Below are 27,247 nucleotides of genomic sequence, written 5' to 3'. Positions count from 1 at the left end.
ATCTCCACACTGATATATACCTGCCTCTAGAGATTTCCATTACTTGCATCTGAAGAAGTGAGGTTCTTACCCACAAAAGCTTATGCTCCCAATACTTCTGTTAGTCTCAAAGGTGCCACAGGACCCTCTGTTGCTTTTTACATGATAAGGCATTTTCTCCCAGAATCCTAGAGTACTTACTTCAAAAAAGAGAAGAAATAAGGGACTTGATTAACAGATTGTTTTAAACAGGTTAGGAAATGCCAGACGTACAGTGCAACCTTAATTCTTCTCCCTTGCATATAGATACAGTGCCCAGAATGAGGCAAGGGTCCTGTGGAAAGAATATGATTGTGTAATTAAGCCTGTATTATAATTATATGTACATAAGGAGTCAGAACAAAGTTTGTGTGGGCAACTGTAAATCTTGCATTTCCTATCTTTTGACTTTGCAGTTTAAAAAACTTAACGTTTTTGTATGTAATTTCCTTTTTAATAGGACAAAACAAACTGTTCTGTGCAAATGTCACAACCCCCTGTTAATGCATCATAAGCAGAGTTTGAATCCTGAACCTTCATCTCTGCAGTGCAGATTACCACAGTTTGAGCAAAAGAACTAACTGAATTAGCTGGCAGGAGGGGAAGGTTATTCCCAGAAGTGTGGTGGTGTGAACAGACTGCTGGGTTTTGGATGTGATTGGGTGCGAGATTCTAACCTGGCCCAGTTCTCCCTCTCTCCCACCATGCACAGACACCTACTATAGCAGCTTCCACAAGTTTGCCAGTACTATATCTGCTACTGCTTTGGCAGTAAGGTGAGCCTGGCCTTAGAATGTCTATTATTCTGATACAGTGTCAACATTTTCTTTAGGAGTGCAAGGGGAAGAAAAGTGATAGTGATGTTAGCAGTTTCTGTCACAGCAAAAAACAAAATTTCAATAAGTCAAAGAAAAGCCACTTCTGTGGTACCAGGGCATTTTCCCTGTCAAATATCAAAGATCTGCTTTAAAGAGTATAGGTGTGAAGTTTGTCAAAGATCACAAAAATCTTTTATAATTGAAAGTGTTAGGCAACCTAAATATAGGGATCACTTGCTGCTCACCTTACAATAATGAATAGTATAGAGGAGCTATAAGTGATCTTCCATTCTCTCCCTCTCACCACAAGTATAAGGGGGAGGGATTCAATGAAATTGAGGGCAGCAAATAGAAAACTAATTACATATTGTGTAGACTTATTCTTTATCTGTCTGTAGAATTAATTGCCACATTGGGAGTATAAACTTTAATAAAACTAATATTCTAAAAAGTGCTATTTTTAAAAAATCATTTGAAACCATGTTAGCCAACTTTTAAAAAGAAATTTCTATTATAACATGGAAACTGAGCCCTCATTACATATGTCTTGTAGGCCCTGCTTGGTTTCCAGGCAGCTCTCATTCCCACTACCACTTCAGAACATTTTTCACTCTGTTTAGCCATTTATATAGCCACCTTCACCTTTGAGTGCCTCAATTCTTTCTGAGCTAAAAGGTTCTCCATCTAGCTCCTGAGTTTGTCCCTCCAAATATAGAATTTTATGTAAACCAAATCATATCATCTACCTTTTGGTATCCAAGCCTCAATATCTTTCTTTACCAAGCATGTTAAAGGGAAATTTGCATTTATACATCTAGAACAGGGGTCAGCAACATTTCAGAAGTGGTGTGCCGAGTCTTCATTTATTCATTCTAATTTAAGGTTTTGCGTGCCAATAATACATTTTAACGTTTTTATAAGTTCTCTTTCTATAAGTCTATAATATATAACTAAACTATTGTTGTATGTAAAGTAAATAAGGTTTTTAAAATGTTTAAGAAACTTCATTTAAATTTAAATTAAAATGCAGATCCCCCCGGACCAATGGGCAGGACCCAGGTAGTGTGAGTGCTACTGAAAATCAGCTCGCGTGCCGCCTTCGGCATGCGTGCCATAGGTTGCCTACCCCTGATCTAGAAGATATAGCACAAAGGGCTCATCAAATTTTTCTCTATCTACTTGGATCAGAACAGCTATTGAGCATATCGTCAACCTACAAAATTAGCCGAAGGTGCAACTCCCTCATGAACCAACCCTCTTCCTACTTCCCCCCCCCCCCCAAAAAAAAGCCTTATACAAGCACATATGTGAAGCCACTATCTGGTTTACCCTATATTGGTTCACTAAGCTCTATAAAGCTTGGGCTTTTCTTTACCTGACAGAGCTTTGTTAGCATCCTTCAGTTTGCTCTAAACTTACAGTATATACTTTAAATACATTTATTTATATTTTCAGTTTGTGTGGGACAACAGAGCCTGTTTTTATGTATGGTAGTTATCCTCTTTATTGATCTTTAGTGTTTGCTACTGCCCAAGGGTATGTATTGTCAGTTGATCTGTGCATAGGAAAACTTCAGTTTCTGACCTGTGACTAAAAGGTAAAGAAATTTCAAATTTTAGAGAGGAGTGTATCCTTTTAACGATAGCTAGTTGGTATCTTGTCAACTTCCATTCTGTGCTCTTTTTTTTTTTTTCCGGTGTTCAGCTCTGGAGGCATCTCCTTAGGCTGTGATTTCATGCAGTTGATGTGCTAAGGGAGTTATTTTTTAATACTTCACAGAAAAAAAAAAAAATCAGGTTTCAGAGTAGCAGATGTGTTAGTCTGTATCAACAAAAAGAACAGGAGTACTTGTGGCACCTTAGAGACTAACATTTATTTGAGCATGTCTCTAAGGTGCCACAAGTACTCCTGTTTTTCTTTTTAAATATCAGATGCCTTTATAGTCAGGTGTGTAGGAGTTCCCTACTGCAGAGTGCCCATAATCACTGGATTTACCATTTTGACACTGTAAGTTACAGATAAGAAACTAAAATGTTCTTTTGAGAACTACTTATCAAAAAATCTGAACTTTTTGATGAGAGGCTTTTTATCTCTTGATCAGAAAAATTCTGTATGGTCTGTGCAGACCAGTAGTCTGTACTACTATGAGATTGCATCTGTCAGTGCCACATTGTTTGAACCCTGAAGGTCATGGGTTCAAATCTCACTCGATCTCATACGGAAAAGCCACCTCCAGTTTACCCAACTGCAGAGTGGATACCTGATCCATTGGGTTAGGACAGTCAAACGTGGTCAGACATGGTGTTCCCCACATCACTCCCTTGTGTACTGTTGGCTATGAAATTAACTGTTTCAGCCCGATGGTCCAATGGCTTGGGGGAACTTAGACTTTGACTATTGTCAGTCTAGTTTAGAATGTAATATTGTAGGTGCCCAAGTATTGTACACTTCTAAGAGGAATAGAACACCCCGAGCCACTAAGCACACTGATGGCACTGCACAAGAAATGAGTGGATTTTGGTCTATAGACTCCACTTCTTACTTTTTACTGACTGATTTGTAAATTATGAGTATATTTCAGAGCTAACTTCCCAGTCCATCCTGCTATGAGATTAGTTCTTAAAACTGAAGTGAGATTCCTAGCACTGCTTGCAAAGGATCATTAGTAACCTAACAAAAGTGGTGTGTTCTTTTTTTTGTGTGTGTGTGTGTGTGTGTGTTTTTTAATATATCCAGGTATTTTATAGGAACAAACAAAAAAAGGTTGAGGGAGATATGTGTATTTATGTATGTAAAGTGAGACTTAGATTTTTAGTTCCTGTTTTGTCTGTGTTTGTTTAACAGGCTTCCCAGCTGGCATGTTTTTTGTAAAGAGAACCCTTCATCTACATTGCAGTACTCTCCAGATAACTATGCCCTGGCAAATGAGGATGAGCACATCCAGGAAAAGGTACAGTGGAGATTTGCATATTTTTCAGTAGATGGGCTTGATATCACATGACTAATTGCAAAGCTAGTGGTGGTCCTCATTTTAAGATTGGTTCTCAATCAGTGATTTAAAAAATATGTACTGAATGCTCCAGTTAGCTAAGGTGCTAAGGCTTCTCATCTAGAAAATCTACTTTGACTTCCACCATGCCCCTGTCTCTTAGATCATGCAATGTCCAGGCTCACTGTAGTTTTGCCAGCTTGTGCTCTAAGTGATGCACAATCAGGGTGGATTTGATTTAAATCACTAGTCAGGAAGACTCGGTTTTCTACATAAAAGTGCATTCTTGTTGGTTGTTATAACCTTAATACATAGTCTTCACAACTCACAGATAGATGTAGATTTCATTTTTAGAAGGTACACACTATACCTTTTTAAACAGTGATTTATTTTGAAAACTTTTCAGATTAGTTTTACAGCTATATCAGAAAATGAATGATTGTTTGGTTATTTCATTTACCAAAGGTAATTGAAGCAGATATTTATGAAGTCATTGGGAGGTGAACTATCTTTAATTCAACAGGTTAATCATTGATATTTGGAGGATTTTCTTGCCATGACGTATTAGGAGGAGAACATCACCAGACAACGTTTTAAATTGTCTTATTTAACTAAAACAACAACGTTAAGTTTTCTTCAACAGCAAACATATAATATTTTAACAAAACAAGCATATGTCCCTCACGTCTCACATTTATCTCCAGACTTCTTCTCCTTGTCCAGATCTATTCCGTCCCCAGCAATTTTCTATTCATTGAACTTTTTGAAACTTTGCATTTTTGGAGAGAGGTAAGGGATTGACTCTGTGTACACAAATTAACAGAGGGACATTAGAATTGAGGTCTGTTATTTCTCACCTCTACATATGTAGTTAGTTAGTTATTTTTGCTGTTAACAAGCATGTTACCCCTGGAGGCACACATCTACAGTTTGAAAACTGCAAAACTAAGTATCTCTGATGGTATCTTCTAGACGGAGCACTGAATCTCACCGGGTAGAATGAAAGATTAACCTAAATCTATACAGAAGCCTGTGGAACCCCATAAAATTGGGTCCCTAATCCATGAACTATTGGAACTCATTTACAAAACTTTTCTTAAACATTACATGAATATATTCTCATACTATAGAATTAAAATTTATAATCACTATTCCATTACAGCTCAAAGATATCTCATCATGGATCTTAATTAAAACTATCTTTAGATTTTTTTCCTCAAAAAGCATTTATAAAAAAAAAAAACCTATTTAAATAAAAAAATCGGTTTTTTAAATCATTGATTTTTTTATCCACCCTGTGCACAATCCTGCAGTTCTGATGACCTCAGCTGGAAGAATACAAGATCAATTTTAAAATGAGCAAAACTACACAATCATAAAAAAGTGTCTTGTTACTAATCTTTCAAACCCCAGTTTGATTTTATGCCTAATGTAATATGCCCACATCACTCAAAGAAGAAGCCAAGTGATCTGTAGTGGGGCTTGAGTTTGTGAAACCACCCTTGTACACTTTGTACTGATTTTTCTGATAAGCATCCTAATGAGGGGGAAGGTAGTTATTTGTTTCAGAAGCAGATGTCTAAAATTTAAACCTAGAGATTAAACTCATTCCACCAGATCCAAAGTATCTTTTGTAGCTTGATTAAGAAATTTGTGTGTGTGTGTATAGATGTAATTTAGAGCTGTTGATTCTTTAGCATATTGTCATAGCATCTTGACTGGGTCTCCAGAACTCCTCAGTTCAGGAGGGCAATCTTGCAGCGTTTGACTAGCCCTCCTTTAAGAGGAATTTCTGCTAGTTAATCTTTCAGGAGTAGGGATCTGAGTGGCTAATACTTGAGAGAGGTCACTTACCTGAAAGTGTGCAAGATTAATTTCATATGCAGATCCATACTTATTTTCCTCCTTTTCTGGAGTCTGTCTTAACCAACTGAGGGTTAGTTAGGAGCTACCGTTCATTATATAGCCTTGCTTCTCCTTGTGTATTCAGACATTTAGCACGTTTAGCCTTCAGAATCACTGATTTTTCAAATAGATCTTATACAATGAGGGGCATGCATTTCCCAAGCTTGTGAATATGTACAGACTATATTTCAAAGAACTGCAACTATAGGTAAACCATTTCTCAGATATGGTTCACCGATCCAGCCAAGAGTGTAACTTCCCGCATATAGAGTCTCTAAATTATTTTCTGTATGAGAAGTTATACCAGTTTAAATCTATCTAGTTGAACTTTCACAAACCCCTAACAGACACACTTAAGCAGTCTTAACAGTTTCTTAAATCTGTTTATCTTGTGTCAAATTAAGCTAAACAGATTTAGGCCACATTATAGTGGCATGTCTATGGCACCATAGCTGTGCCAGCATAACTCCATAGTGTAAATGTAGCCTACAGCAGCAAATAGGGTTTTTCCATCACTGTAGAAATACCACCTCCTAAGTGACGGTAGCTAGATCAACAGAAGCATTCTTCTGTCAGCCTGGCTGCATCTACACCAGGATTAGATTGTCATGGTTACAGTGCTCAGATGTGAATTTTTCACACCCCTGAGTGCTGTAGCTATATCAACCTAAATCTTAAGTGTAGACCAGGCCTTAAGGAAATGTTAAATTGGCCTGTGTTTTTAGTGTAAACCCCTTAATTGAACTAAAATGATTTAAACTGGTGTAACTTTCCTTGTACAGACAAGGATTTAAGAGCATTTAGCTGATATACATTAGCGTGTGAGACATGTCTCTGGATGTTCCATAACTCAGCTTGTTTTCTTTTGTTAGGTCTAGAATTCAGGTCTAGAAAGGTAAAATACTCCAAGGTTTGTCTCAAGACCAATAGTGGGAAAGTGTTTTTAGTAGAATTAAATTGATTAAATTCAAGCATGTTATGAATATTTATTATCCAATTGTTTTTTTTACTTTATAATGTACTAGGAGGAAACAGGCAGACCCATTGGAACAGAGTCTTTAGAACATGTGGACTCAAATATAAACAGTTATCCTGGAGAAACTGATTTACTTGATGACTGCACAAAAGATGACCAGGCAAGCTTTTTTCATTCGTTTGTCATTTGGTGCATTTTTCAAACATTTTATGGGTTTGAGCTTTTCATTTGTGTGTAGAGGTTTTATAACTATTTATATTGTATTTTACTTGCATGGAGATATTGGGCACAGAGCTACTGGAGGTGTTTTTTTCTCCCATCTGAAAAATGACAAGGACCAACACATTTTATTAAAGTCCAGCATGTATAATTTTTAACAGTGAGGGTAATTGACTGTTACACAACTTACCAAGGATGTAGTGGATTCTCCATCACTAGAAGCTCTTAAATCAAGATTGGATGTCTTTCTAAAATATGCTCCAGCACAGAACTACTTGTTTGGCTAGAAACAGGAGTCACTTGGTGATATTCTATTGCCTGTGTTATGTAGCAACTCAGACTAGATGATTGTGCTGGTCCCTTCTGGCCTTGAAATCTATTAATCTGTAGTACTTTCTGCCTACCTAAATTCCCTCTGCACTTTCAATTAGATGCAGTATTCTTCATTTTCTAAACAGCTTTTACATTCCATCTTTCAGGTGGCTACATTTCAGTGGAGAGTGCAGGATTGTGTGTAATAAAGTACTTTGAAAACTTTGTATAAAAATTACAGTTTAGAGAGAAGTTATTTGATTTCTGTTGAAACATACCTCATACTTTCTAAGGGTCAAAAGACAAAGTATACTAAAATATTTAACTCTGAATTCCAGGTTATAGATATAATTCCATCATCAATCCTTCCCAGCCTCTTTGTGTTTAGAGTAATGACTCAAGCTGATCCAATTGATGAGTAGGGGCGCTTGGTTAAGAGTACTATCTATTTCTTGAAGGAAATACTCTGGTGTGTTTTGCACTTACCACATGCACACCTACAAATGTATTTTACAGTTTTGCATGGTGTAGTCAATGTGATCGGGTAGCTAAAGGACTAGGAGTTAAAACCAATGGAAAGCTATTTATTTGAACCTCATTTTGTTTGTTTTCCTGTATGAAAAATACGGCTAAAATACTTGCATCTCAACTGGGATGTTGTCAAGGTTAATGTCTGTAATATGTGTTGAAACCTTGGGATGAAAGCTTTAGGTAGTATAAATTATTTTTGCACTTAATGTGAGACCTCAAACATATTCCTGTTCCAATATAATTAAATTCAATTGCTTAAACATTTATTTATTTTGTAATGGCATTATTGGTGTAAACAAAGTGGTATAAATTCTTGTTTTGGTGAAATGTATTAATTTTTTTAGAAATATAGCATTATTAGGAAAAATTTCCTAATTGTATTTTTGGGTATAAAACAAAAATTGCAAATATGTCCCAAAGTAGCATTTAGTATCATGTATGTTGCTTATGAATGAAAGCATGCAATGTTCCTTTATGGCAGGGGTTGGCAACCTTTCAGAAGTGGTGTACCGAGTCTTCATTTATTCACTCTAATTTAAGGTTTTGCGTGCCAGTAATACATTTTAACATTTTTAGAAGGTCTCTTTCTGTAAGTCTATAATATATAACTAAATGAATGTTATATGTAAAGTAAATAAGGTTTTAAAAATGTTTAAGAAGCTTCATTTAAAATTAAATTAAAATGCAGAGCCCCCCGACAGGTGGCCAGGACCCGGGCAGTGTGAGTGCCACTGAAAATCAGCTTGTGTGCTGCCTTTGGCATGTGTGCCATAGGTTACCTACCCCTGCTTTATGGTGTCAGATTTTCACTTTTGTGTGTGTGTATGTGTATATTTTGGTTTTTGAAGAGATCAGTAATTCAGATGTCTGTTTTATGTAAATACAGGAGAAATGTAAATTACATCTCACTTATCAGAAGTCATTCAAATTTTGCACTGATTTCTAATATTTTAAACAGACTACAGAAATGGGTGAATTAAGTCTGCCTCAGGTTGAGACACTACCTTCAGTAGACTTAAATGAAGCTTCTTCTAGCATAGCTGCAAGCATTGAAAACATTTCCAGTTCATCTACCTCAGAGATCTCTCCAGTCTCGCAGCCTGAGTAAGCTTTTTATTTTGTTACCATTTTGGTCTTTATTGCAAATAAGTAGTATTTCCCCAAATAGGTGGCCCTTCTAAATTGTTAGGCATGAGGAATTGGTTGTAATACTGTGTAGGTGTTGGGATTTTGCTTGCCAAGAGTACCATAGCATTCTCACAGCTATATATTTTTGTTAGAGAATGCCACCTGAAAGTATTTAATCAGTTCTTCAGAATCTCCATGGCAACAGCTTTCTCATTGATTTACAGTGGGGGAAACTATTGTTGCTACTATGCAAACTTCAGCCTGCCACACTCTTATTAGTTTTGCTACATATTGATTTATGATAGCAAGGCTACTCCAATATACTGTACCACTTCTGCAGTGCATCTTTCCTGCATTGTTTGCCTGAAGTGTCAATGTTGATTATCAACCTAGTGATATATACTGAGAACTGAAATATTTTTTTCCTTTCACAGTAGTAAGCTTCCTAACTGTATTCTATATACATTGCATAGTATATCTGAAAAATACATGTCTTTATCTGTTCCCTGTTAAAGGCCACTAGCCCTCACAAATAGGCTTTCATGTCTTTGCCAGAACTGTTTCACTGCTGGGCTATGCTTTGTCCTTTAAGGAGATAAGCCTCTAAGAATTCTGTTGTTCCCAGCAGCAGCAACAGGGCTGTCCTAAACTCTCTGCTCTGACAGCAGGAGACTGCCCCCCCACCCCCTCTTTAAATGGGGTCTCAAAACATCTTCATTTAAAAGAATTCAGCAGTGCCTGTACTGCTTCTGAGGCTCCCAGTGGATCATAGTCTAGGTTATCAGTGGCTGGGTGGCTCTGAAGCAGTCTCTTCAAAGGGCACCTCTGGAACACAAAGGCATCACTCTGCTGCCCCCTCTATGATGACACAACATGCAGGAAAATAACAAGAAAAAGTTGAAGGTAACTGTAGAATTCAAGTTGCGTAAAATTACAGAGCACCAACCCCTAGCATAAGAATTTAGACTTCTCCTGCAAAGTTCCCCTCAGACACATCAGGATCTTAAAACAATGCTCAGCTAATCATTTTGCTGGAAAATCTATGCTGCAGTACTTAGGCAGAACAGAACCAGTTAAGCCTGACTCACTATCATTAAATTGACAGATTAAAGGAAAATCAGAATAAATTGGACTCATTAAATGTAGCCAGCGAAAAAAAATTATTTAAAATCTGAGGATACATCTGCACTGCAATAAAAAGCCCCAGCACTGAGTCTGAGTCTGTGTCAATTGATTCGGGCTGTGGGGCTACAAATGGCAGTGTAGCTACTGGAGCTCAGGCTGGAGCTCGGGCTCCAACATCCACCCCCCTCATGGGGTTTCAGAGCGTATGCTCTATCCTAAACACAAATGCCTCCATTACAGTTTTTGTCCCCTAATTGGCCTATTTATTCTGATGCATTCATGGATATTCTTCTATGCCAGTGATGTTCGAGACTCATGATAAAAATCACAAGAGCTGGCAGCACTCTTAGTGGGCTTTTTAAACCCTTAGTTCATGGAGCCATATAACTTCATGAGACTTTCATCTTCCATTAAAAAAGTTTCTAGCCCTCATGACTGGGGAAAAGCTGGAAAAAGTGAGCCCTAAAGGCTGAAACGAGAAGGCAAATTTAAAACAAATGTTTTTTAAAATCTTCTCATTTTTCGGGCTAGTCAATGATAGTATGGGGCCTGATTCATGATTTTCAAATGGTTTGGATTGGCTTCCCTGAATAAATAAGGGAAGAAGGAACAGGGTGACCAGAGAAGGTGAATGTTTCTTTAGACTTAAAAACCTTTTTAATCAAAAGAAAAATATTTATACCTATTTTAATTTCTTTCTATATGGACACTTATTTAAAGTGGCAATGACTTTTAGCAAGCGTGTTCAATCATAGACAACATATGGAAGTTTAGCAAACACTTTTATAGTCCAAGATGTTAAAGAAAAAGTTGTATAGCTATCTTATTTTGCTGTTGTGAGCTTTGAGTTGTGAACTGCCTGTTTAGCTGCCTTTTCTGTTAGTATGAGACATTAAAACTACCACAAACATACATTAATCATTCCATCTAAACTCCTGTTTTTACTCTATAATAACTTAAAAGTTGTTCCTTTTGGACATGAAACTGCTCATGATTCACTTCTGCCAAAAGACGAATATTTTAGGAAACCTTTCAGAAAAAATCAGTTGCCATCTGAGTAAGATGAGAGATTTTATGGTTATATAAACTTTCTTTATTTTCTGACTTGCATTTCAGTTAGTACTCAATGTGAACAAATGATGTGCACATGTTTTGTAGTAATTTTTTTTAACAATTTACATTTGTAAATGACTAAAGAGGACAAAATACATGTGCTTAGTGTTCGTGCTACTCTTTCATATATGTAAACTACACATGTATATCTTCTGTGGAAAAAAAATCTCATTTGTGGCTAATAAAGTTAAGGTATACCCTAAGATTTTTTCAGTTAATATTTGCACCATATTTTATTGAATTACTGATTATTCATATTCACATTGTTTCTGTTCATTCATCTTCAGTCTTGTAGGGTCAAGAATGCGCAGAGCAATTTAATATTAATACGTTCAAGTTAGGTTTTACACCTTGGCATCTGAATTTGAGGTTTAATGCAAAGGTGTGATTCACCTGGCTCTGCCACAGAAAGGGATTTAAAGGAAATAGCTATTAATATAATGGACTGAATAACTTGTAATTATAACCACTTGTTTTAAGGATTAATATTTAACACAAATCTTAAATGAACCTGTCTGGTAAAATCAATCTCTTAAACAAGATAATTAGTAGTCTCCTTTTGTACTCGCAGGGATAGACAGATCTCTTTGCTGCATGGCCAAAAATAAGTTTTTGAATGTCCGGGTTTTTTCTCCCATTTAGCATTTTCATTTGAAAGGTGCCAAAATTAGTTCCTTAATTTTTTTTTCCCCCTATTACTGCTTCCGTTGGAGTAGCACCAGGTGGCAAACTGAAAGACTCAGCCTGTAGGTTGCTAACCTGCTGTTATGCTTTGGAGGAGAGAGGGGAGGGGAGGAGACAGCATTTTGCAGCTCAGTGTCAGAATATTAGTGAGACAAGGTTGTATTGCCCCAGGTGAAGATTGCTAGTGCTGAGATATGAGAGGCCGAGCAAAGGCTTTTCTTAGTTCTGATTTATCACCCTTATAGATAATGTTCCCTCTAATTTTTCCCATCCATTGTGGAATGAATTTTATGTGCACCAATAGGGAGGTGATGTGTGTCAGGAGTGGGGCCGAGGGGTTCGCTGTGTGAGGGGGAGGGAGGGGAGAGGGCTCAGGGCTGGGACAGAGGGTTGTGGTAAGGGGGGGGAGGGCTCTGGGGTGGGGCTGGGGATGAGGTGTTTCGGGTGCAGGCTGCCTTGGGTTTGCGGCAGGGAGAGAGGACTCCCCCCAGCCATCTCTCTCCACAACAGCACCTTGGCTGGGGGAGAGGCGTCTTGCCCTGCAGCCATCTTCCAGGCCTGCCTATGGCCACGCCAGAGTGCAGTGTGCACACCTGCACGGCTCTGCTAATTTTGTGTGCGGACCTTGGTTGTCTCCTGCATGGCAATGCAGGCATACACCTTAGCGGGAGTATAGCTTATAGACCACTGGTTCTCAAACTATTGTACTGGTGACCCCTTTCACACAGAAAGCCTCTGGGTGCAACCCCCTTATAAATTAAAAACACTTGTTTATATATTTAACTCCATTATAAATGCTGGAGGAAAAGCGGGGTTTGGGGTGGAGGCTGTCAGCTTTTGACCTCCATGTAATAAACTTGCAACCCCCAGTTTGAGAACCCCTGTGTTAGACCATTGTGTACTCTTACCCTGTATGAATGCAGGCAGAAAAGGAACAAATCAAAAATTCATTTGTTCCATCTTCTCTCTCCATTTTTTTTTTTTTGCTTCATCTCTGATGAAAGGCAGCTATGGCCTTTTGTTGCTTTAGGATCTATGTGACCCAGCAAGTTCAAGTTTTCTTCCTGAAGACTGAAATGAAATAATCAAGACACAAGGACAGATTCTGTGGCCCAGTTGTGGCCCCTTTACACAGGGGCAAAAAGGGGCTGTAATGCAGCATCATTTGGTCAGCAGAGAATTCCCGTGGTATAGGAGAATGGCCTGTTAGCACACATGTGCTGCTGCCAGGCCCTGTGTCTTTTCATGCCACCCCTCCTGGCGTAAGAGGCATGACAGTGCTTTGTTCAGCTGTACATATCCTCTGATGTATGGTCTATGAAGAATCCTACACCAGTGGTGAAACTTACAGCCAGTCAGGCAGCTCTAAGTTGTGTTGGTTAAGGCTCACCCTGAGAATCTCACAAATGAGCTGGTTACAGCTTCCTTTCCCGCAGCCCAAGCAAAGCAAAGTTTGGACAGAAGAGCCAGTTTCCCCCTTTATTTTGTAATTGTAATGGAAAACTCGCTATAGCAAGAGTGATGAGATGTCTTAATGGAGACTTTTGAGAGCTGGCGACTGGGCCTTCTATAAGACCAGTGTTGTGTGCTGCTACTTATACCATGGCAAATGGAATAGATGGGAAATATGTCACTATTTTGGAAGTGTTTTCTCATATCGCTCACATCAAGGATGATCTATTTTCTATCTATTCCATTACATTACATATTTCTCTTCATCCACGTACAAGATCTAGGACTGACATTTCCATGGTACTGTATTATATATGTATTCTCTCTCTTTCTCTATCAAAATAGCTTCATTAACTTACCTCTTTGATTAGCAGGGTACTTCTAATACCAGAAGGGTAAAAAGCATGTTATTTCTTTCCCTTCAGTGCAATAGAAAATTCCCGTGCTGATATCCCTGTAGTCAGCTCTAGTGAAGCTGAGCAGTCAGAACCTGACTGTGATATTGGTGGGGCACTTGAGGCTGACCCTCAGAGTGAGCCTTCCTCTTTTGTCAGTCCACCAGAGAGGTGAGTGTTGTGAGCCTAAAATAACTTCAATGTGTTTTGCTATGCTGGCTTTGCAACATGGTCATTCACCTGCTCTGCTTGCTTCTGTATCCGTTGTTCGTGTACAAGTTCATATGTAGTATATTAAATGTAGTTATATGAAGATTATAAAACTGCTTAATGTGTTTGTTATAGCTTCTAATATTCTTGTGTCTTTTTCAGCCTTGTGGGTCAGCATATAGAGAACATCTCTTCTTCACATGGCAAGGGAAAGATGACTAAATCTGACTTTGAGTCAAAGGTTGCATCAACTGAAAATGGGCCAGAGAAAGCGAAATCTGCTTTGAATGCTTCAGATAACTTGAAAAGGGAGGTATGTAATATAACTTGAAATATTCTGCCAGGACACACACAATTAAGGAACTATCCAGGAGTTGTGTTTAAATTGCAAAATTATCTTTTTGCCTTTTCCTCTGCTTTGATATGTATATTGCCTCAAAGATTTCTTCAAAAACTCATTTCCCCTCTTCCTTTTTTCAGTTTTAAGTATCAGGTTTTCATTTCCCTCTTTGCTTTAAGAATGAGTATTCCCTTCATTTGGGGGATTGAGCTGTAGTTCAGATTACTGCCTTGTGTGATGTGATTTCACTAGTTAGGTCATTGAATGAGCTTGCCAAGATCCTTCCTCACAGAGGGGTCATACAACCCTCAGCTGCTAGTCCTGGCTGGGCTGGGGAGGACGGGACTTCCTTTTGCCCTGCATGGCATCTGGGGATGGGTCAGACCTACCTCCAGATTTCTCTCCCAGCTGTAGGCAAAGCCTTCCCATTTCCCCCCCCCACACACACACACACTTCCTGCACGCATGGCTCCTAAGCTGCAGGAGGAGGGATCACTGTACAGGATGCTGCTCCCCCATCCACCCAACCCCTGTGCATCCAGATCCCCCTCATACCCAGATCCTCCCGCTGAGCCTCATTTCACCCCCCCTGCTGAGCCCCACTCCCCCTGCACCTGGAACACCCCAGTGAGGCACCCGGATCCCCACCCTACTGAGCCCCAACCAGCTGCACCTGGTTCCTCAACCCACTGAGCCCCCCCTCCCCGCATCTGGACCCCCCCCCCGAGCGTCCCATATCCAGACACCCCTGCCACGCTCTATCGCACCCCCTCACTGAGCCCCAGCCACCTTCACTTGGATTGCCCTGCAGAGTCCCATTACTGTTGCACCAGAACCTCCCCACAAGCCTCTGTGCATCCAGATCCCCTCTTCACCCAGATCCCCCACTGAGCCGCTGGCATCCAGATTGCCCCACACAGAACCCTCTCAACCTGCACCTGGAGCCCCCCACACTAAGTCCTTCCACACTTGGATCCTGCCTTGTTGAGCCTGCCTGCCCACGCCTAGTACACCTGGCATGCAGAATTTTAAAATACTGTGTGCAGAATTTTTAATTGTTTGGCGCAGAATGCCCTCAGAAGTAAATATGGCCGTTCTTATGCTCTTAAAGAGCTCCTCTTCCCAGACCTGCAGAGAAGCCCTTTGTAAGCTCAAAAGCTCTTATCAACAGAAATTGGTCCAATAAAAAATATTAACTCATCCACCTTGCCCATTTAATATTATGTTGATTTGGAATCTGTTTGGTTTTTAAAAAGCACTGTAGTTCTTCATTGTATTTTCTTGATTTTAATGTTGTCTGTCTTAAAAACCTGAATCCTGTATATTGCTTGATATTTTTTTTTTTTTTTTTTTTTGCAGAAGGACTATAAAAAAGCAGGAGAAATTGACCCTACATCAGTAATAACCCCAAAGGACCCAGGAGACATTCCAACATTTGATGAGTGGAAGAAGAAGGTTATGGAAGTAGAAAAAGAAAAAAGTAATTTCCATGATTAATTCCTTCGGTGTAAATATGAGCCACTTCTATATTTTAGTGTTTCCTCTTTTATTAACTTTGTCTAAAATTTAAATATAATGTAAATAGTAAAAGTAAATGCATTAGGATACAGCCCAAAAGTCCACTTCTGTACTAAAAATATATAATACAGAAATACAACTGACTTCCTTGTGTGGGTGTCTGTCAAAATATTATCCCCATAGAACATGGCAAGGCATTGGCATTTGACAGTATTTCATAAACATCAAAATAGCAAGAATTTCAACTTTAATTAAAGCAGCTGGGACTTGTGTGCAGTTATTTCATTGCAAACTGTTAGGCAGACTTCCATTTTGCAGAAGAAACACTGATTCTGAAGCAGCTATCCTGCCCAAGTATCTTCTTAACTGGATATAGAAATGTCAGACTTTAAAGATCGTAATCTCGCAGTCCTATAGAGCTGGGAAAGGGAACATTTTCCCATCTTCCCATTGAACCTGGTTCTTATTTCTAGCCTAGAAATGTCCTACAATGACTGTATTTTAAAGTCATGGCATATATAGTAAACCTAAACAAATTAATATTTAAAGGCTTTTATGGATTTCCCTAAGATCTGTGCAATTCTCACGCAATAATTAAGAAACTTGACATTAGGTGGAGGGCTACAAGAAATAGTCCTAGTGACATTTTTAAAAACCTCAAGTGTTTGTATTATTGAACTTTGGTAAAAGAGATGGCATATAGAGAAACATGATGGCAAAGTTTTATCAACACTCATTTAGGATGCCTTGCATACTTTCCTTTGGCTTTGTCATCTGTGTAGAAGGAAGTTTCTGAATGAATGCTGCTAAAACATGTCTATCACACCATTACGTAGCTGTGTGTGTAAATGTCCAAAACGTTTTGAAGTGTGTGGCCATTACCTCTATTCAGATACCTACTTTATCTGTCTTGGTTTTTATAATATTTAAAAATTTACTACAAATTACATAAAGAAAAAATTGTTTGTGGCCTAATTCCACAAAAGTCAGGGAATTCTGCGTAATGGTAATCACTGGTGCCTAAGCCTTGCCATACATGCTTCACATCATTCATTTAGACAACTGTCTAGTGGTCAAGAACACAAGGTACATATTACATTGTGTCTTATTTATAGAGCACCAGTCACTGAAATATCTATTTGAAGTATTGTGCTCTTTTCTGATAGAAAAGCGAGAACTAATTAATTGCCAATTTCTTTTTTGGGAGTTTGTCAACAATTTAACACTTTAAAAAAACATGCCCAAATTCTGGGTGCAGGATATTGTTTCATATAGATGAAAGCTTCCCTGCATTGGCAAATTGAAGTGCTAACATGGGAACAAGATAAATTATTAAATTAACTATTAAGGTCCACATAAAAAATGAAAGAGGAACCTTAAAAGCAGCTCTATGGAAAGAGCATTATTTTTACAGTCTTATCACATACAGTGAATTAATTTGTACGCTTATGTTGAAGCTTGCAGCGTTGTTACCCAAATGTTGAATAAAAATACTTTCTTCAGATCTGAAAAGATTGGGTCCATACATGTCTTTTGTTACCTTGTTAACAATAAAATGTATCTTGTCTGCAGGTCAATCGATGCACCCATCCTCTAATGGAGGACAGCATGCCACAAAAAAGGTTCAGAAAAACAGAAATAACTATGCCTCGGTAGAGTGTGGTGCCAAAATACTGGCTGCTAATCCAGAAGCAAAGGTAATTTTATTTACTAATTTGGGGTTATGAATGTGTATGTGTACATATTTTAAATGTGATCTTGTACTGTTCTAACCACACTTACCTTAAAACAAAACGTTGGTTTTCTAAAGCAGTGTTTTCTAACCTTTTTTCAGTAGTTCTTTTTTTGGCTTTTGAAATACTGGAATTCTGTGAAAACATCTACCTAGCATAGGAATCTATGGAAGCTAGTTATGTTGTGTGGTGTAAAATCTTGCCAGCTTATTTAATAAGCGACTAATTCTCTGGAGGTATATGTGATCTGAGATGTATTATCTTCTGCATGCTGTCCTGTTTAATCAGTTCCATAACTTGGTATTTGACTCCTAGAATTATATGTGCATTCTAAATGCAGAAGTATGGATTGAAAGGTCATTTGTGTTAAAAGAAATAAATGTTGCTTTATTTTAATTCTTTACCTGTCATAACTTAAGAATTTTATTATCCATTTAGAGCACATCAGCAATTCTGATAGAAAACATGGACCTCTATATGCTAAATCCATGCAGTACTAAAATCTGGTAAGTTATGTAGCACTGTGCATAGGATTTTTTGGTTTGCCATCCTGCTGGGAATATGTGCAAACTGGTCCATTTACTTAGGATCAGAATCTGCCTGCCTTAAGTGACACTAAACTATTCAGAGTGGGGTACAGAGGAAAACTACTCAAGAGTTTAGAAGAAGGTGGACCTTCATTTCCTCCACTGCAGAGAAAATCCAATTTGGTGGTAGTACTACTTTCTCTAGGGTGTTGAGATATGGCGATAGAGGAATGGCTTCACCTAAGTTTTGAGTTTTGTGCTTGGTCTCTGTAGTTTAGTTGCTCTCATGGCATCTGAAACAAGGAGGTTGCTCTGCAGACTAAACCAAGAAGAGCAGCATAGGGAGAAGAGAAAAGAAAACACAGAAGGCAAAGAAAACAGTACCGTGGGGGTTTTTTGGGAGTCAAGTCTCTCTTCTAAAGTTCCTATATTCTTTTCCTTTCTCCCCTGCTTCAGCCTAACCCTTCTTATACCATGCCCACTATTGTCATAGGAGCCCTCTCAATTATCAGTTCTTTTGTAATCAGCAAGCTTAGCCTCAGAGTCCAAGAGCTGGTGCCACTTAGCTCAAGATCAAGCTTGTGCAACCAATCTTCTCCATAATTCTGAATCTTCTCCACATATGAACTAGCAGAACATTTAAATGCCATGTTTTTAACAGCGCCGATGTTTTTCATAACACACTATTAGATTTCACAGAAAAAAGCTAAATTATGATCTTAGGGGAAAAAAAAAACTGTACATCCATTTTACCTTTGTAAAGACTTAAGTGAGACTTCCACAACTGTATAGTTGCTTTTGAAGATGTTTAAAACACTGGTTTGGATTATATTTGCTTTTCCAGGTTTGTGATGATTTGTTTGGTCTGTATGTAGGATGGATTACCCTAGGTATGTCAGATGTTGAGCATATGGCATTTATCAGTATACTGTTGAATATATGCTGTAAATCTGTTCCATTTGCATAAAAATTGAAAGTCTGCTTTTAATTCAAATTGTGCTTTGTACAGTATTAAATGTACCTCGGGATTATAATTTTGTGAGTAAACTGATGAATATTGTAGCACAGTGAGTCACTGTGCTGAAAATCTGAGTTTAGACTTTAACCTGAGTTTAGACTTTAACTTTCCTGGGCTGGGAGCACCATGGAAACAAATGTATTCAAATCCTGGAGAGAGACTAGGACAGCTATTTCTCTTCATTGTTGTGCCATATCTTCTCTGACTAAATCAGTTAGCATATTAAGTCCTTTTCAAATACAGGATAGTTAAGATGAGGCATACTGAAGAAATGAATAAAGGGAAATGTTTAACCTGGAATGAGGCCTGAGAGTGGCTAATTGACGGAGTCCTTAGTAGTCAACTTGAAAGTTGAATATTCATAATGTCATCTGAAGAACTTGCATTATTTACACAGTGCTTGTCACTTGACAGGTGATGTGGGCTCTTCTTTGCTAATCCTTTGTGCTTTGAAATTTTCCTATGCATCTTCAGTTGGTGACAGTGCTCTTGTTTAAGAGTATTATTACTAAGTAATGATTAGCAGTCTGCACAAGCCTGCTTCTCCTCTAAACGGATAGCATATGTAAAAATACTCAGGTATCTGGTTAGAATCCTAGAAATATAGAACTGGAAGGGCCCTCAGTAGGTCATCTAGTCCAGTATCCTGCACAGAGGCAGGATTAAGTATTATCTTGTCCCATCCCTGACAGGTTTTTATCTAACCTATTCTAAAAAACCTCCAGTGGTGGCGATTCCACAATCTCCATAGGTAATTTGTTCTAGTGTTTAACTACCCTTACAGTTAGGAAGCTTCCTAATGTCTAACCTGGCTGCAGTTTAATTACTGCAATCCATTACTCCTTGTCCTATCCTCAGTGGATAAGGAGAATAATTGATCACGCTCCTCTTTATAGCAATTTTTTACATGCTTGAAGACTCTTATCATGTCCCTCTTCAGGCTTCTCTTCTCCAGACTAAACAAACGCAATTTACACTCTTTCCATGTAGGTCAGATTTTCTAGACCTTTAATCATTTTTGTTGTTGTCCTCTAGACGTTCTGCAGTTTGTCCACATTTCCCAAAATGTGATGCCTTGAATTGGAAACAGAATTCCAATTGAGGCCTTTTCAGTGCTGAGTAGAGTGGAAGAATTCTTTGATATCTTGCTTACAATATTGCTAATACATCCCAGAATGATGTTGGATTTTTTCCCACAGTATTATGTTGTTGACCTGTATTTAGTTTGTGATCCACTGTAATCCCCAGATCCTTTTCTGCAGAACTTCCTAGGCTGTCATATGCCATTTGTGCAATTGATTATTCCTTCCAAAGTTAGTGCTTTGCATTTGTCCTTGTTCAGTTTCATCCTGTTTATTTCAGACCATTTGTCCAGTTTGTCAAGATCATTTTGAATTCTAAGATGCTTGCAATCCCTCCCAACTTGGTATCATCTGCAGACTTTAAGCGTGTTCTCTATGCCATTGTCCAAACCATTTATGAAGATATTGAATAGAATAGGACACAGGACAGATCCCTGCAGGATTCCATTCAGTATGCCCTTTCAGTTTAACTGTGAACCATTGATAATTACTCTGAGTATGGTTTTCCAACCAGTTGTGCACCCAATCTTATAATAGATTCATCTAGGCTATATTTCCTCAGTTTGCTTATGAGAAGGTCATGTGAGACCATATAAAAAGCCTTTCTAATGTCAAGATATCATATCTACTGCTTGCCCCCTATCTGCAAGGCTTGTTACCCTGTCAAAGAAGGATATTAGATTGGTTTGACATGATTTGTTCTTGACAAATCTAGGTTGACTGTTATTTGTCACCTTATGGTCTAGGTGCTTACAAACTGATTGTTTGCTCCATTATCTTTCCAGGTACTGAAGTTAAGCTAACTGTTTATAATTCCCTCGGTTGTCCTTATTCTCCTGGGGCTTGTTTACATATATAGCGCTGCAGCAGCACCACTGTAGTGCTTTAGTGAAGACACTACTATGCCAATGGGAGAGCTTTTTTTATTGACATAGTTAATGCACTTCTGTGAGATGCATGGGTAGAGCTCTCCCCTTGACAGTGCTGTCTACACTGGGGGTTAGGTCAGTATAACTATATCGCTCAAACCCACTCCTCAGTGACGTAGTTATGCCAACATAAGATTGTAGTATAGACCTGGTAGACAGCAGTATTGTGGAGTAATTGCAGGTTCCACCGTTTCCTGCATGCTATCTCAACTTTATACACTACATACTCCAGGCTGCATGAACAACTGGAGAAGTTAATATAAAACTTTTTAAATTTCCTGTATGCATTGCATGGAAAGGGGGAGAAGCAATGATTGGGAGTGCTGCTCTGTTTTCCTTCGTGATCTTTAGAAATTTGGAGCCTTCTTCAGAAGGACTAAAGAAAAGGTGTTAGGCACTCCTATGCCAATGTGAGACTATAAACTCCAGACAACTTTATGTAGGTTCCCTCTTGAATTCCATCCTTCCTCCTCACTTTTAAACTAGTCATTTAACTCACCACCTTTTTTCTTTTTATTTAATAAATGGTGTGAATTTTTGTTTTAGTTGTTTAATTCTCAAATTTGTACATAGGGTGGGCACAAGTCCTTAAAGCAATACATTTTCCAAACTACTAAATCCACAAATTGTCCAAAACCACCCTCTAAGTACTTAGAGGGTATGTCTACACTACAGCAGCACAGCTACAGTGCTGCAGCTGTGCTGTTGTAGCACTGAAGTGTGTAGACACTTTCTGTCAATGTAGAAAGCATTTTTGTCCATCTGTGCAGGTAATCCATCTCTCCAAGAGTTGGTAGCTAGGTCAACGGAAGAATTCTTCTGTTGACTTAGCTACTTCTACAGTGGGGGTTTAATAATTAATAATTTCTGTTAATAAAGAGCAAGCCAGAATAGAATGTAGTTTGCTCTTCTGGAGTTGGAGTTGTATTGGCGTTGCAATATTATCAGGAATAAAGAGTAGTAGGTACTTACTGAAATAAGTGGATATGACCCTGAATACTCAAAGGGGGCAGATGATGATCTGTGGGATAAAGATGTCACTTTTCTGAGTAGAGCTTAATTTGAAAGAAACAAGAGTTGCATTCTTTTACTTTGAGAAAATGGGTGTTTTGAGCTAACATTTTATTCCATTTCCCGTGCATAGAATTTAAAAGCAAAATAATTTGCAACCCACCCACACACCACAGGAGCAGTTTCTTTGACAAATTTTCTAAAGGTATCAGTGAGTGGTGCCTCTGTATTATTGTACAGCTATCTTGTGGCACATTTCCATTGTGAATGAAAGGTTTAGTAGCACTAATGGTTTTGAATTGTGTAATGAAATTGTGTGTTTGCTGGAGGTCACTTATTTCCAATCTTTTTTTTTGTTTGTTTGTTTTTGTTTTTGTCTTAAAGGTTTGTTATTGAGCTCTGTGAACCAATTCAAGTAAAGCAGCTTGACATTGCAAATCATGAATTATTTTCATCTACTCCTAAAGACTTCCTGGTGTCCATTAGCGACAGGTATGTCATATAATCAGAATTTGAATTTGTGATCATTTGCATTCAGAAAGCTTAACCTAAAGCAAGAATAATACTCAACAATTGCAATGATTTCCTAATGAATAGAATTTGAATACCAAATACTACTGTGTGGCTCATTCCTTTGCTTAATGTAAATGTTGTGAAATAACATGGAAGATGAACTGTGCATGTGTAATAGGTATTTTTCAAAATAGGTAGGTATGTCAGCCATTTAGCTTTCACCCAAAAAGCAAAATAATTTAATCTACACTATTACCTTGATGTCCTGTGGTACTTTCTAGATCAGTCTTTGATTTGCCTCCTTAAAAATGGCAGGGGAAAGGATCATTGATCTTTTAATTTTATTTCCTCCCTAGATGAGGTTTGTATCCCAGAATTAATTTTTTACCGTAGAAGTAAAAAACACTAAATTGTTAAAGAACTTACTTGCAAATCAGGTATCTAATATATCGGCATTTATTGTATCTTTAATTTGTAGTTAAATTTGTAGTTAAATTTTTAACTCCTTGATTGATTGTCATCCTTAATTGTGGAAAGCAAGTAACATATTTTAAGAGATCCCACATCTTTACCTTCCAGTGGTATAGAACCAGTTGCCCGCATCCTAAACTCCCAACCAATGTTATCATTAGAGTAAAATATTAACTCTTTAGTAGATCCCATATCCCTTTTTTTAATTTTTAGATTGTGTGTGTGTGTGTGTGTGTGTGTGTGTGTAATATAAACACATACACTGGGCAGAAAGCTGAAGTTCCACTGCATGGGGATGAAGCCTGGGTCCCTGAGCCCTGCCAACTGGCGTTGAAGCTCAAGCCTGAGCAATATAGTTTCATGGGGACCGCTGTGGCATGAGACCCCAGGCAATTGCCCTACTTTCTACCCCCTAACGCCACCCTGGCTTTTATATGTAGAAAACCAGTTATTGCGGCATAAGTGTGCTGTGGAGTTTTTATAGCATATTGGGGGGTGGGGGGCCGCGGGCGTACAGGGGCTCAGAAAGAAAAAGGTTGAGAACCCTTGGCATAGGGGATCTATTGATCACTCCTTCCCAGTAACTTGTGAAGGACTTTATCTTCTCTTGAGCTTTGATGGCTCAAAAACTATGGGTGCATGGTCATGTTTCAAAATTCCAAACTTTGTATCTGTCATGTTCTCTCTCTCTCTCTTCCCCCCCCCCCCCCTAACCTCCAGCTATTTAAATGAGGGCAACACTTATAGCTATATATGCATCTAAAGTAGTCTGTAGTAAAAAGCAGATGCACACACTTTATTGCAATACTAAAGTAGGTATTAACATGTTTGTAAACTATATATTCAGTTAACTTGTTCTTAAGTTAGCAAATCCTTAGCCAAAATCATCCCCGAGCATGAAAAAAACTTTGCTATAGACTGTAGGTATTTTGAAATGCTTGGAATCTCAGTAATTTAGTAACTGAACTGGGATTAATTCTGCCATCATTGAGTATGATACTTTAACAGCAGTGTTTTATCTAATGGCTTAGAGTCTCTTTTGCTAAAAGAACAATAATGTTCTGTTGAATTTGGGACTGGCAAACTTCTTTATTTTGCAACATCCAGACCATTTTTCCTTTTCAAAGCAAATACTTCAATATATTTTGTTTGAATTTAGGAATCAGTGCCCAGCAACACAGGCCTTGTGCATAATCCTTTAATAATTGTATCGACATTATGGAAGCAGGATTGATTTCAGTTTAGTGTTTCCTAGAATGGCTAAACAAGGAATATTGAAGTTATGAAAAAAGAATTGGGAAAAATATTAAAATGAAATACTATTTTTTTTAAAGAATATTAATTATTCAAAGAATATTAAAATAATGAAAAAATCTTGATGATTCTCTGCTTTTTTTTAAAAAAGTCAACATTTTGATATTTTCCAGGTACCCAACAAATAAATGGATTAAATTAGGTACTTTTCATGCTAGAGATGAGAGAATTGTCCAAAGCTTTCCTTTGGATGAACAGATGTATGCAAAATACGTTAAGGTAATATTTTTAATGTGCACTGAATGCAACCATTCTCACTTTTAATGTACAAATTTTTTTTTTTTGAAGGATGACTTCCGCATGAGTCACCAATACAATGTTACTTGAGTCTGTTCAAACCTGGGTTGAAAAGTCCTTGCTCAGTTAGCAATCTGAATTTTTGTTTACTGACATACCATGATTGATTCAAATACAAGAGGGTATTAAGGAAAGGTTGATAATTTTAGCATCAATTTTCTCAACTGCAGCTGATTTTGGAAGTTTGTTTGGTTTTGGCTGCCAATGTTTTACTTTGCTTTTTAGGTTTAATGAAGCAAAACGTTCTCAAACTTTTATTTTCTTTATAAGTACAATACATACCAAAACACATGTGCATATTTCTACAGGTTCATATTACCTGCGGTAGTTTATTCTGTATCTCTACGGTGTAACCTCTACTCTAGCAATTATACACTTCCTCAATAGTTTTTACTTTATACAGGTCTGTCTCATCTTAGGCGGGGGTTCCGTTCCGAAGTTAGCGTGTAAAGCGAAAACCGTGTATAGCCAAAATCCCATTGAGTTCAATGGTGGGCGAAATCGCCCGCACTACAGTTATAGTATTAAAATTGTTTTCTTTTTTTGTTTTGTTTTTTGTTTTTGCCGACCTCGTAAAGTTGAAATCGCACATGTTAAATGCGCATAAGATGCGACAGACTTGTATTGCTACACAACTTCAAACAAAAATGATGCACTAAAATCTGAAATTTTAGAACTTCAGTTTTGATATCTGGTATAGTATTCATAGTGGAGTTCTTGAGCTGTAACTGTCACATACGCTAATTCCTTTGAATTATTTAGGCTTACTATTGCTGGAGCCACAATTTAATAATTGATAAATTCACAGAGGCTTGTTTTGCATTGAGAATACTTTATTTAAGATTTCAGAAAAACCTGTGAAATCTAGCCTATTTAGAAATCTTCTCATCATTAATGAAGAGAATGCATTGGTACAATTGCAAGTTGCTTTTGTTCTGAAAAGGATACTATTGCTTCCAAATACTTGCTTTTTGATTTTGTTTAGAACAATTTTTTTTCTCTAATTAACATCTCATCTGAGCATCCAAAACAACATTATTTGATGCATTGGCATGCTTAATGTTTGTTTTCACTAATAAAAGTGAGCATGTAACACTGTCATAAGTAAACATTAAATCTAAGGCCAGCGTTCTATTTTCATTTGATTGATTAATTGATTTTTTTTTCTTCATTCCCTAACTGCAATTCAAATATACTTGTACTGCAGTGGTTTCTGGAGTAACACAACTTGAATGGAAACAGTGTGGATTTTGATTTGCTGATCTCCCCGTCCCTCTTTAAAAAAATAATTTGAAGCATACTAGCCTTCATTTAGCATTCTCTCGCTCTCTCTCCTTTGAACCTGTGTTTAGATTATAGTTGGTTAAAGTTGTAGTGTATCTTTTTAATGTTATCATGGTAATTTATTTTATACCCTTTTTTAAATTCTATCACAATACTATTAAATTTTTTACAAAAATTAAACTTTGGCACCGTCCAAGAAAAAACAATCATTTGAAATCACTGAATTTCTGTAAAGATTGGCTTATACCATAAAATTAAGCAATCTACTTTCCTAATGATGTGGGAGTGATTTAACTTGTAATCTATGATAATAACTATCCAAATCTTTTACTCTTCAACTGTTAATTGCATAATTACACTCCCAAAAAATCTTGCATGAGGCTGTAAAATGACAAGATAAAGTCTTTTTGCTCTGCCTGCTGGGTGAATTAATAGCCTAATCAGTATAGCCAGAACTGTGACTTTATCTGTTAGTAAAGTACCAAAAGTGTGCTAGATGCTATAGAATTTTAAAAATCTCTTGTATGTAATTTTCTGCCTTAAATATTATGGTCCAAAAACCATGAAATCTTAAGTATTAATTGTTCTTGGAGTGTATTGGCTTTTATAATATCAAATATAGTTCGCTAGCATGTTACAAATATAGTAGTAGCTAAAACTTTCCCATTGGATCTTCAGCTGTTCTATCACCTATCTTCCCCTAGAAATATTTCTGTAAAACAGAATGTTATGTTAAAATTAGAACAGTTACAGTATGTATAAAGTACATACTAAATGTTTCTTCTTAAAGTTCTCATCTTTCAGGAGGCTGTTTAATGCTTCCCCCTCACCCCAACTTAATAATCATCACATTTATTTAGCTTAATTCATTTCAATATTCTATGTCTGGCGTATCATTCTGTAAGAGAAAATTTGGAATCTGGCTATATCTTTTGATTAATAGAAACAAAGATTTCTGTGCATGTTGTTCCTTTCTGTCTGCAAATTGAGGGCTAAAATAAATCTAGGTTTACCTAAAGCAAACGATGTAGTATTGCAGCTTTATCCTTCGCATCTTATTTCTTTGTGCATTTTATAGTACTTATTTAAAAAAAAAATTCTAGTTGCCTGTGGCATGGCCTTTGTACTGACATCTTTTTTTTCTTTTCCTTTCTCTTGCTTCAGATGTTCATCAAGTACATAAAGGTTAGCAACCTCCTTTCTGAATGTTGAATGCATAGGGCTTGGGTATAATCTGTGGCTCGGCATGTTAATGCATGGCAGGAATAAAGCTTTCCAAGAACCTTTCTGTAAAGAGCAATCTGCACATCACTTACATAAATCTAACTTGCAGAT

General features: G+C 37.6%; 1 protein-coding gene across 3 annotated transcripts in view; it reads left to right on the top strand.

Annotated features, from left to right (window-relative positions):
• The window catches only part of SUCO (SUN domain containing ossification factor), a 73,819-nt gene that overhangs the window by 19,999 nt on the left and 26,573 nt on the right, over positions 1-27,247 (top strand). For 2 of the 3 annotated variants that reach the window (XM_034778874.1, XM_034778872.1), the window contains exons 2-12: positions 3,681-3,786; positions 6,756-6,866; positions 8,727-8,872; positions 13,696-13,836; positions 14,038-14,188; positions 15,575-15,695; positions 17,306-17,430; positions 17,905-17,972; positions 22,418-22,525; positions 24,445-24,550; positions 27,077-27,097. In XM_034778874.1, the coding sequence (XP_034634765.1) occupies positions 3,681-3,786; positions 6,756-6,866; positions 8,727-8,872; positions 13,696-13,836; positions 14,038-14,188; positions 15,575-15,695; positions 17,306-17,430; positions 17,905-17,972; positions 22,418-22,525; positions 24,445-24,550; positions 27,077-27,097 (1,204 nt within the window). The remainder of the gene's footprint in view (positions 1-3,680; positions 3,787-6,755; positions 6,867-8,726; positions 8,873-13,695; positions 13,837-14,037; positions 14,189-15,574; positions 15,696-17,305; positions 17,431-17,904; positions 17,973-22,417; positions 22,526-24,444; positions 24,551-27,076; positions 27,098-27,247) is intronic. The other variant, XM_034778873.1, reaches the window with a different exon arrangement.

Source organism: Trachemys scripta, chromosome 8 (assembly GCF_013100865.1).
Source record: "Trachemys scripta elegans isolate TJP31775 chromosome 8, CAS_Tse_1.0, whole genome shotgun sequence".
In the NCBI taxonomy this organism is placed as follows: domain Eukaryota; kingdom Metazoa; phylum Chordata; order Testudines; family Emydidae; genus Trachemys; species Trachemys scripta.
The sequence above is the reverse complement of the archived record's forward strand: the minus strand, read 5'-3'. Positions and strand labels throughout refer to the sequence as shown.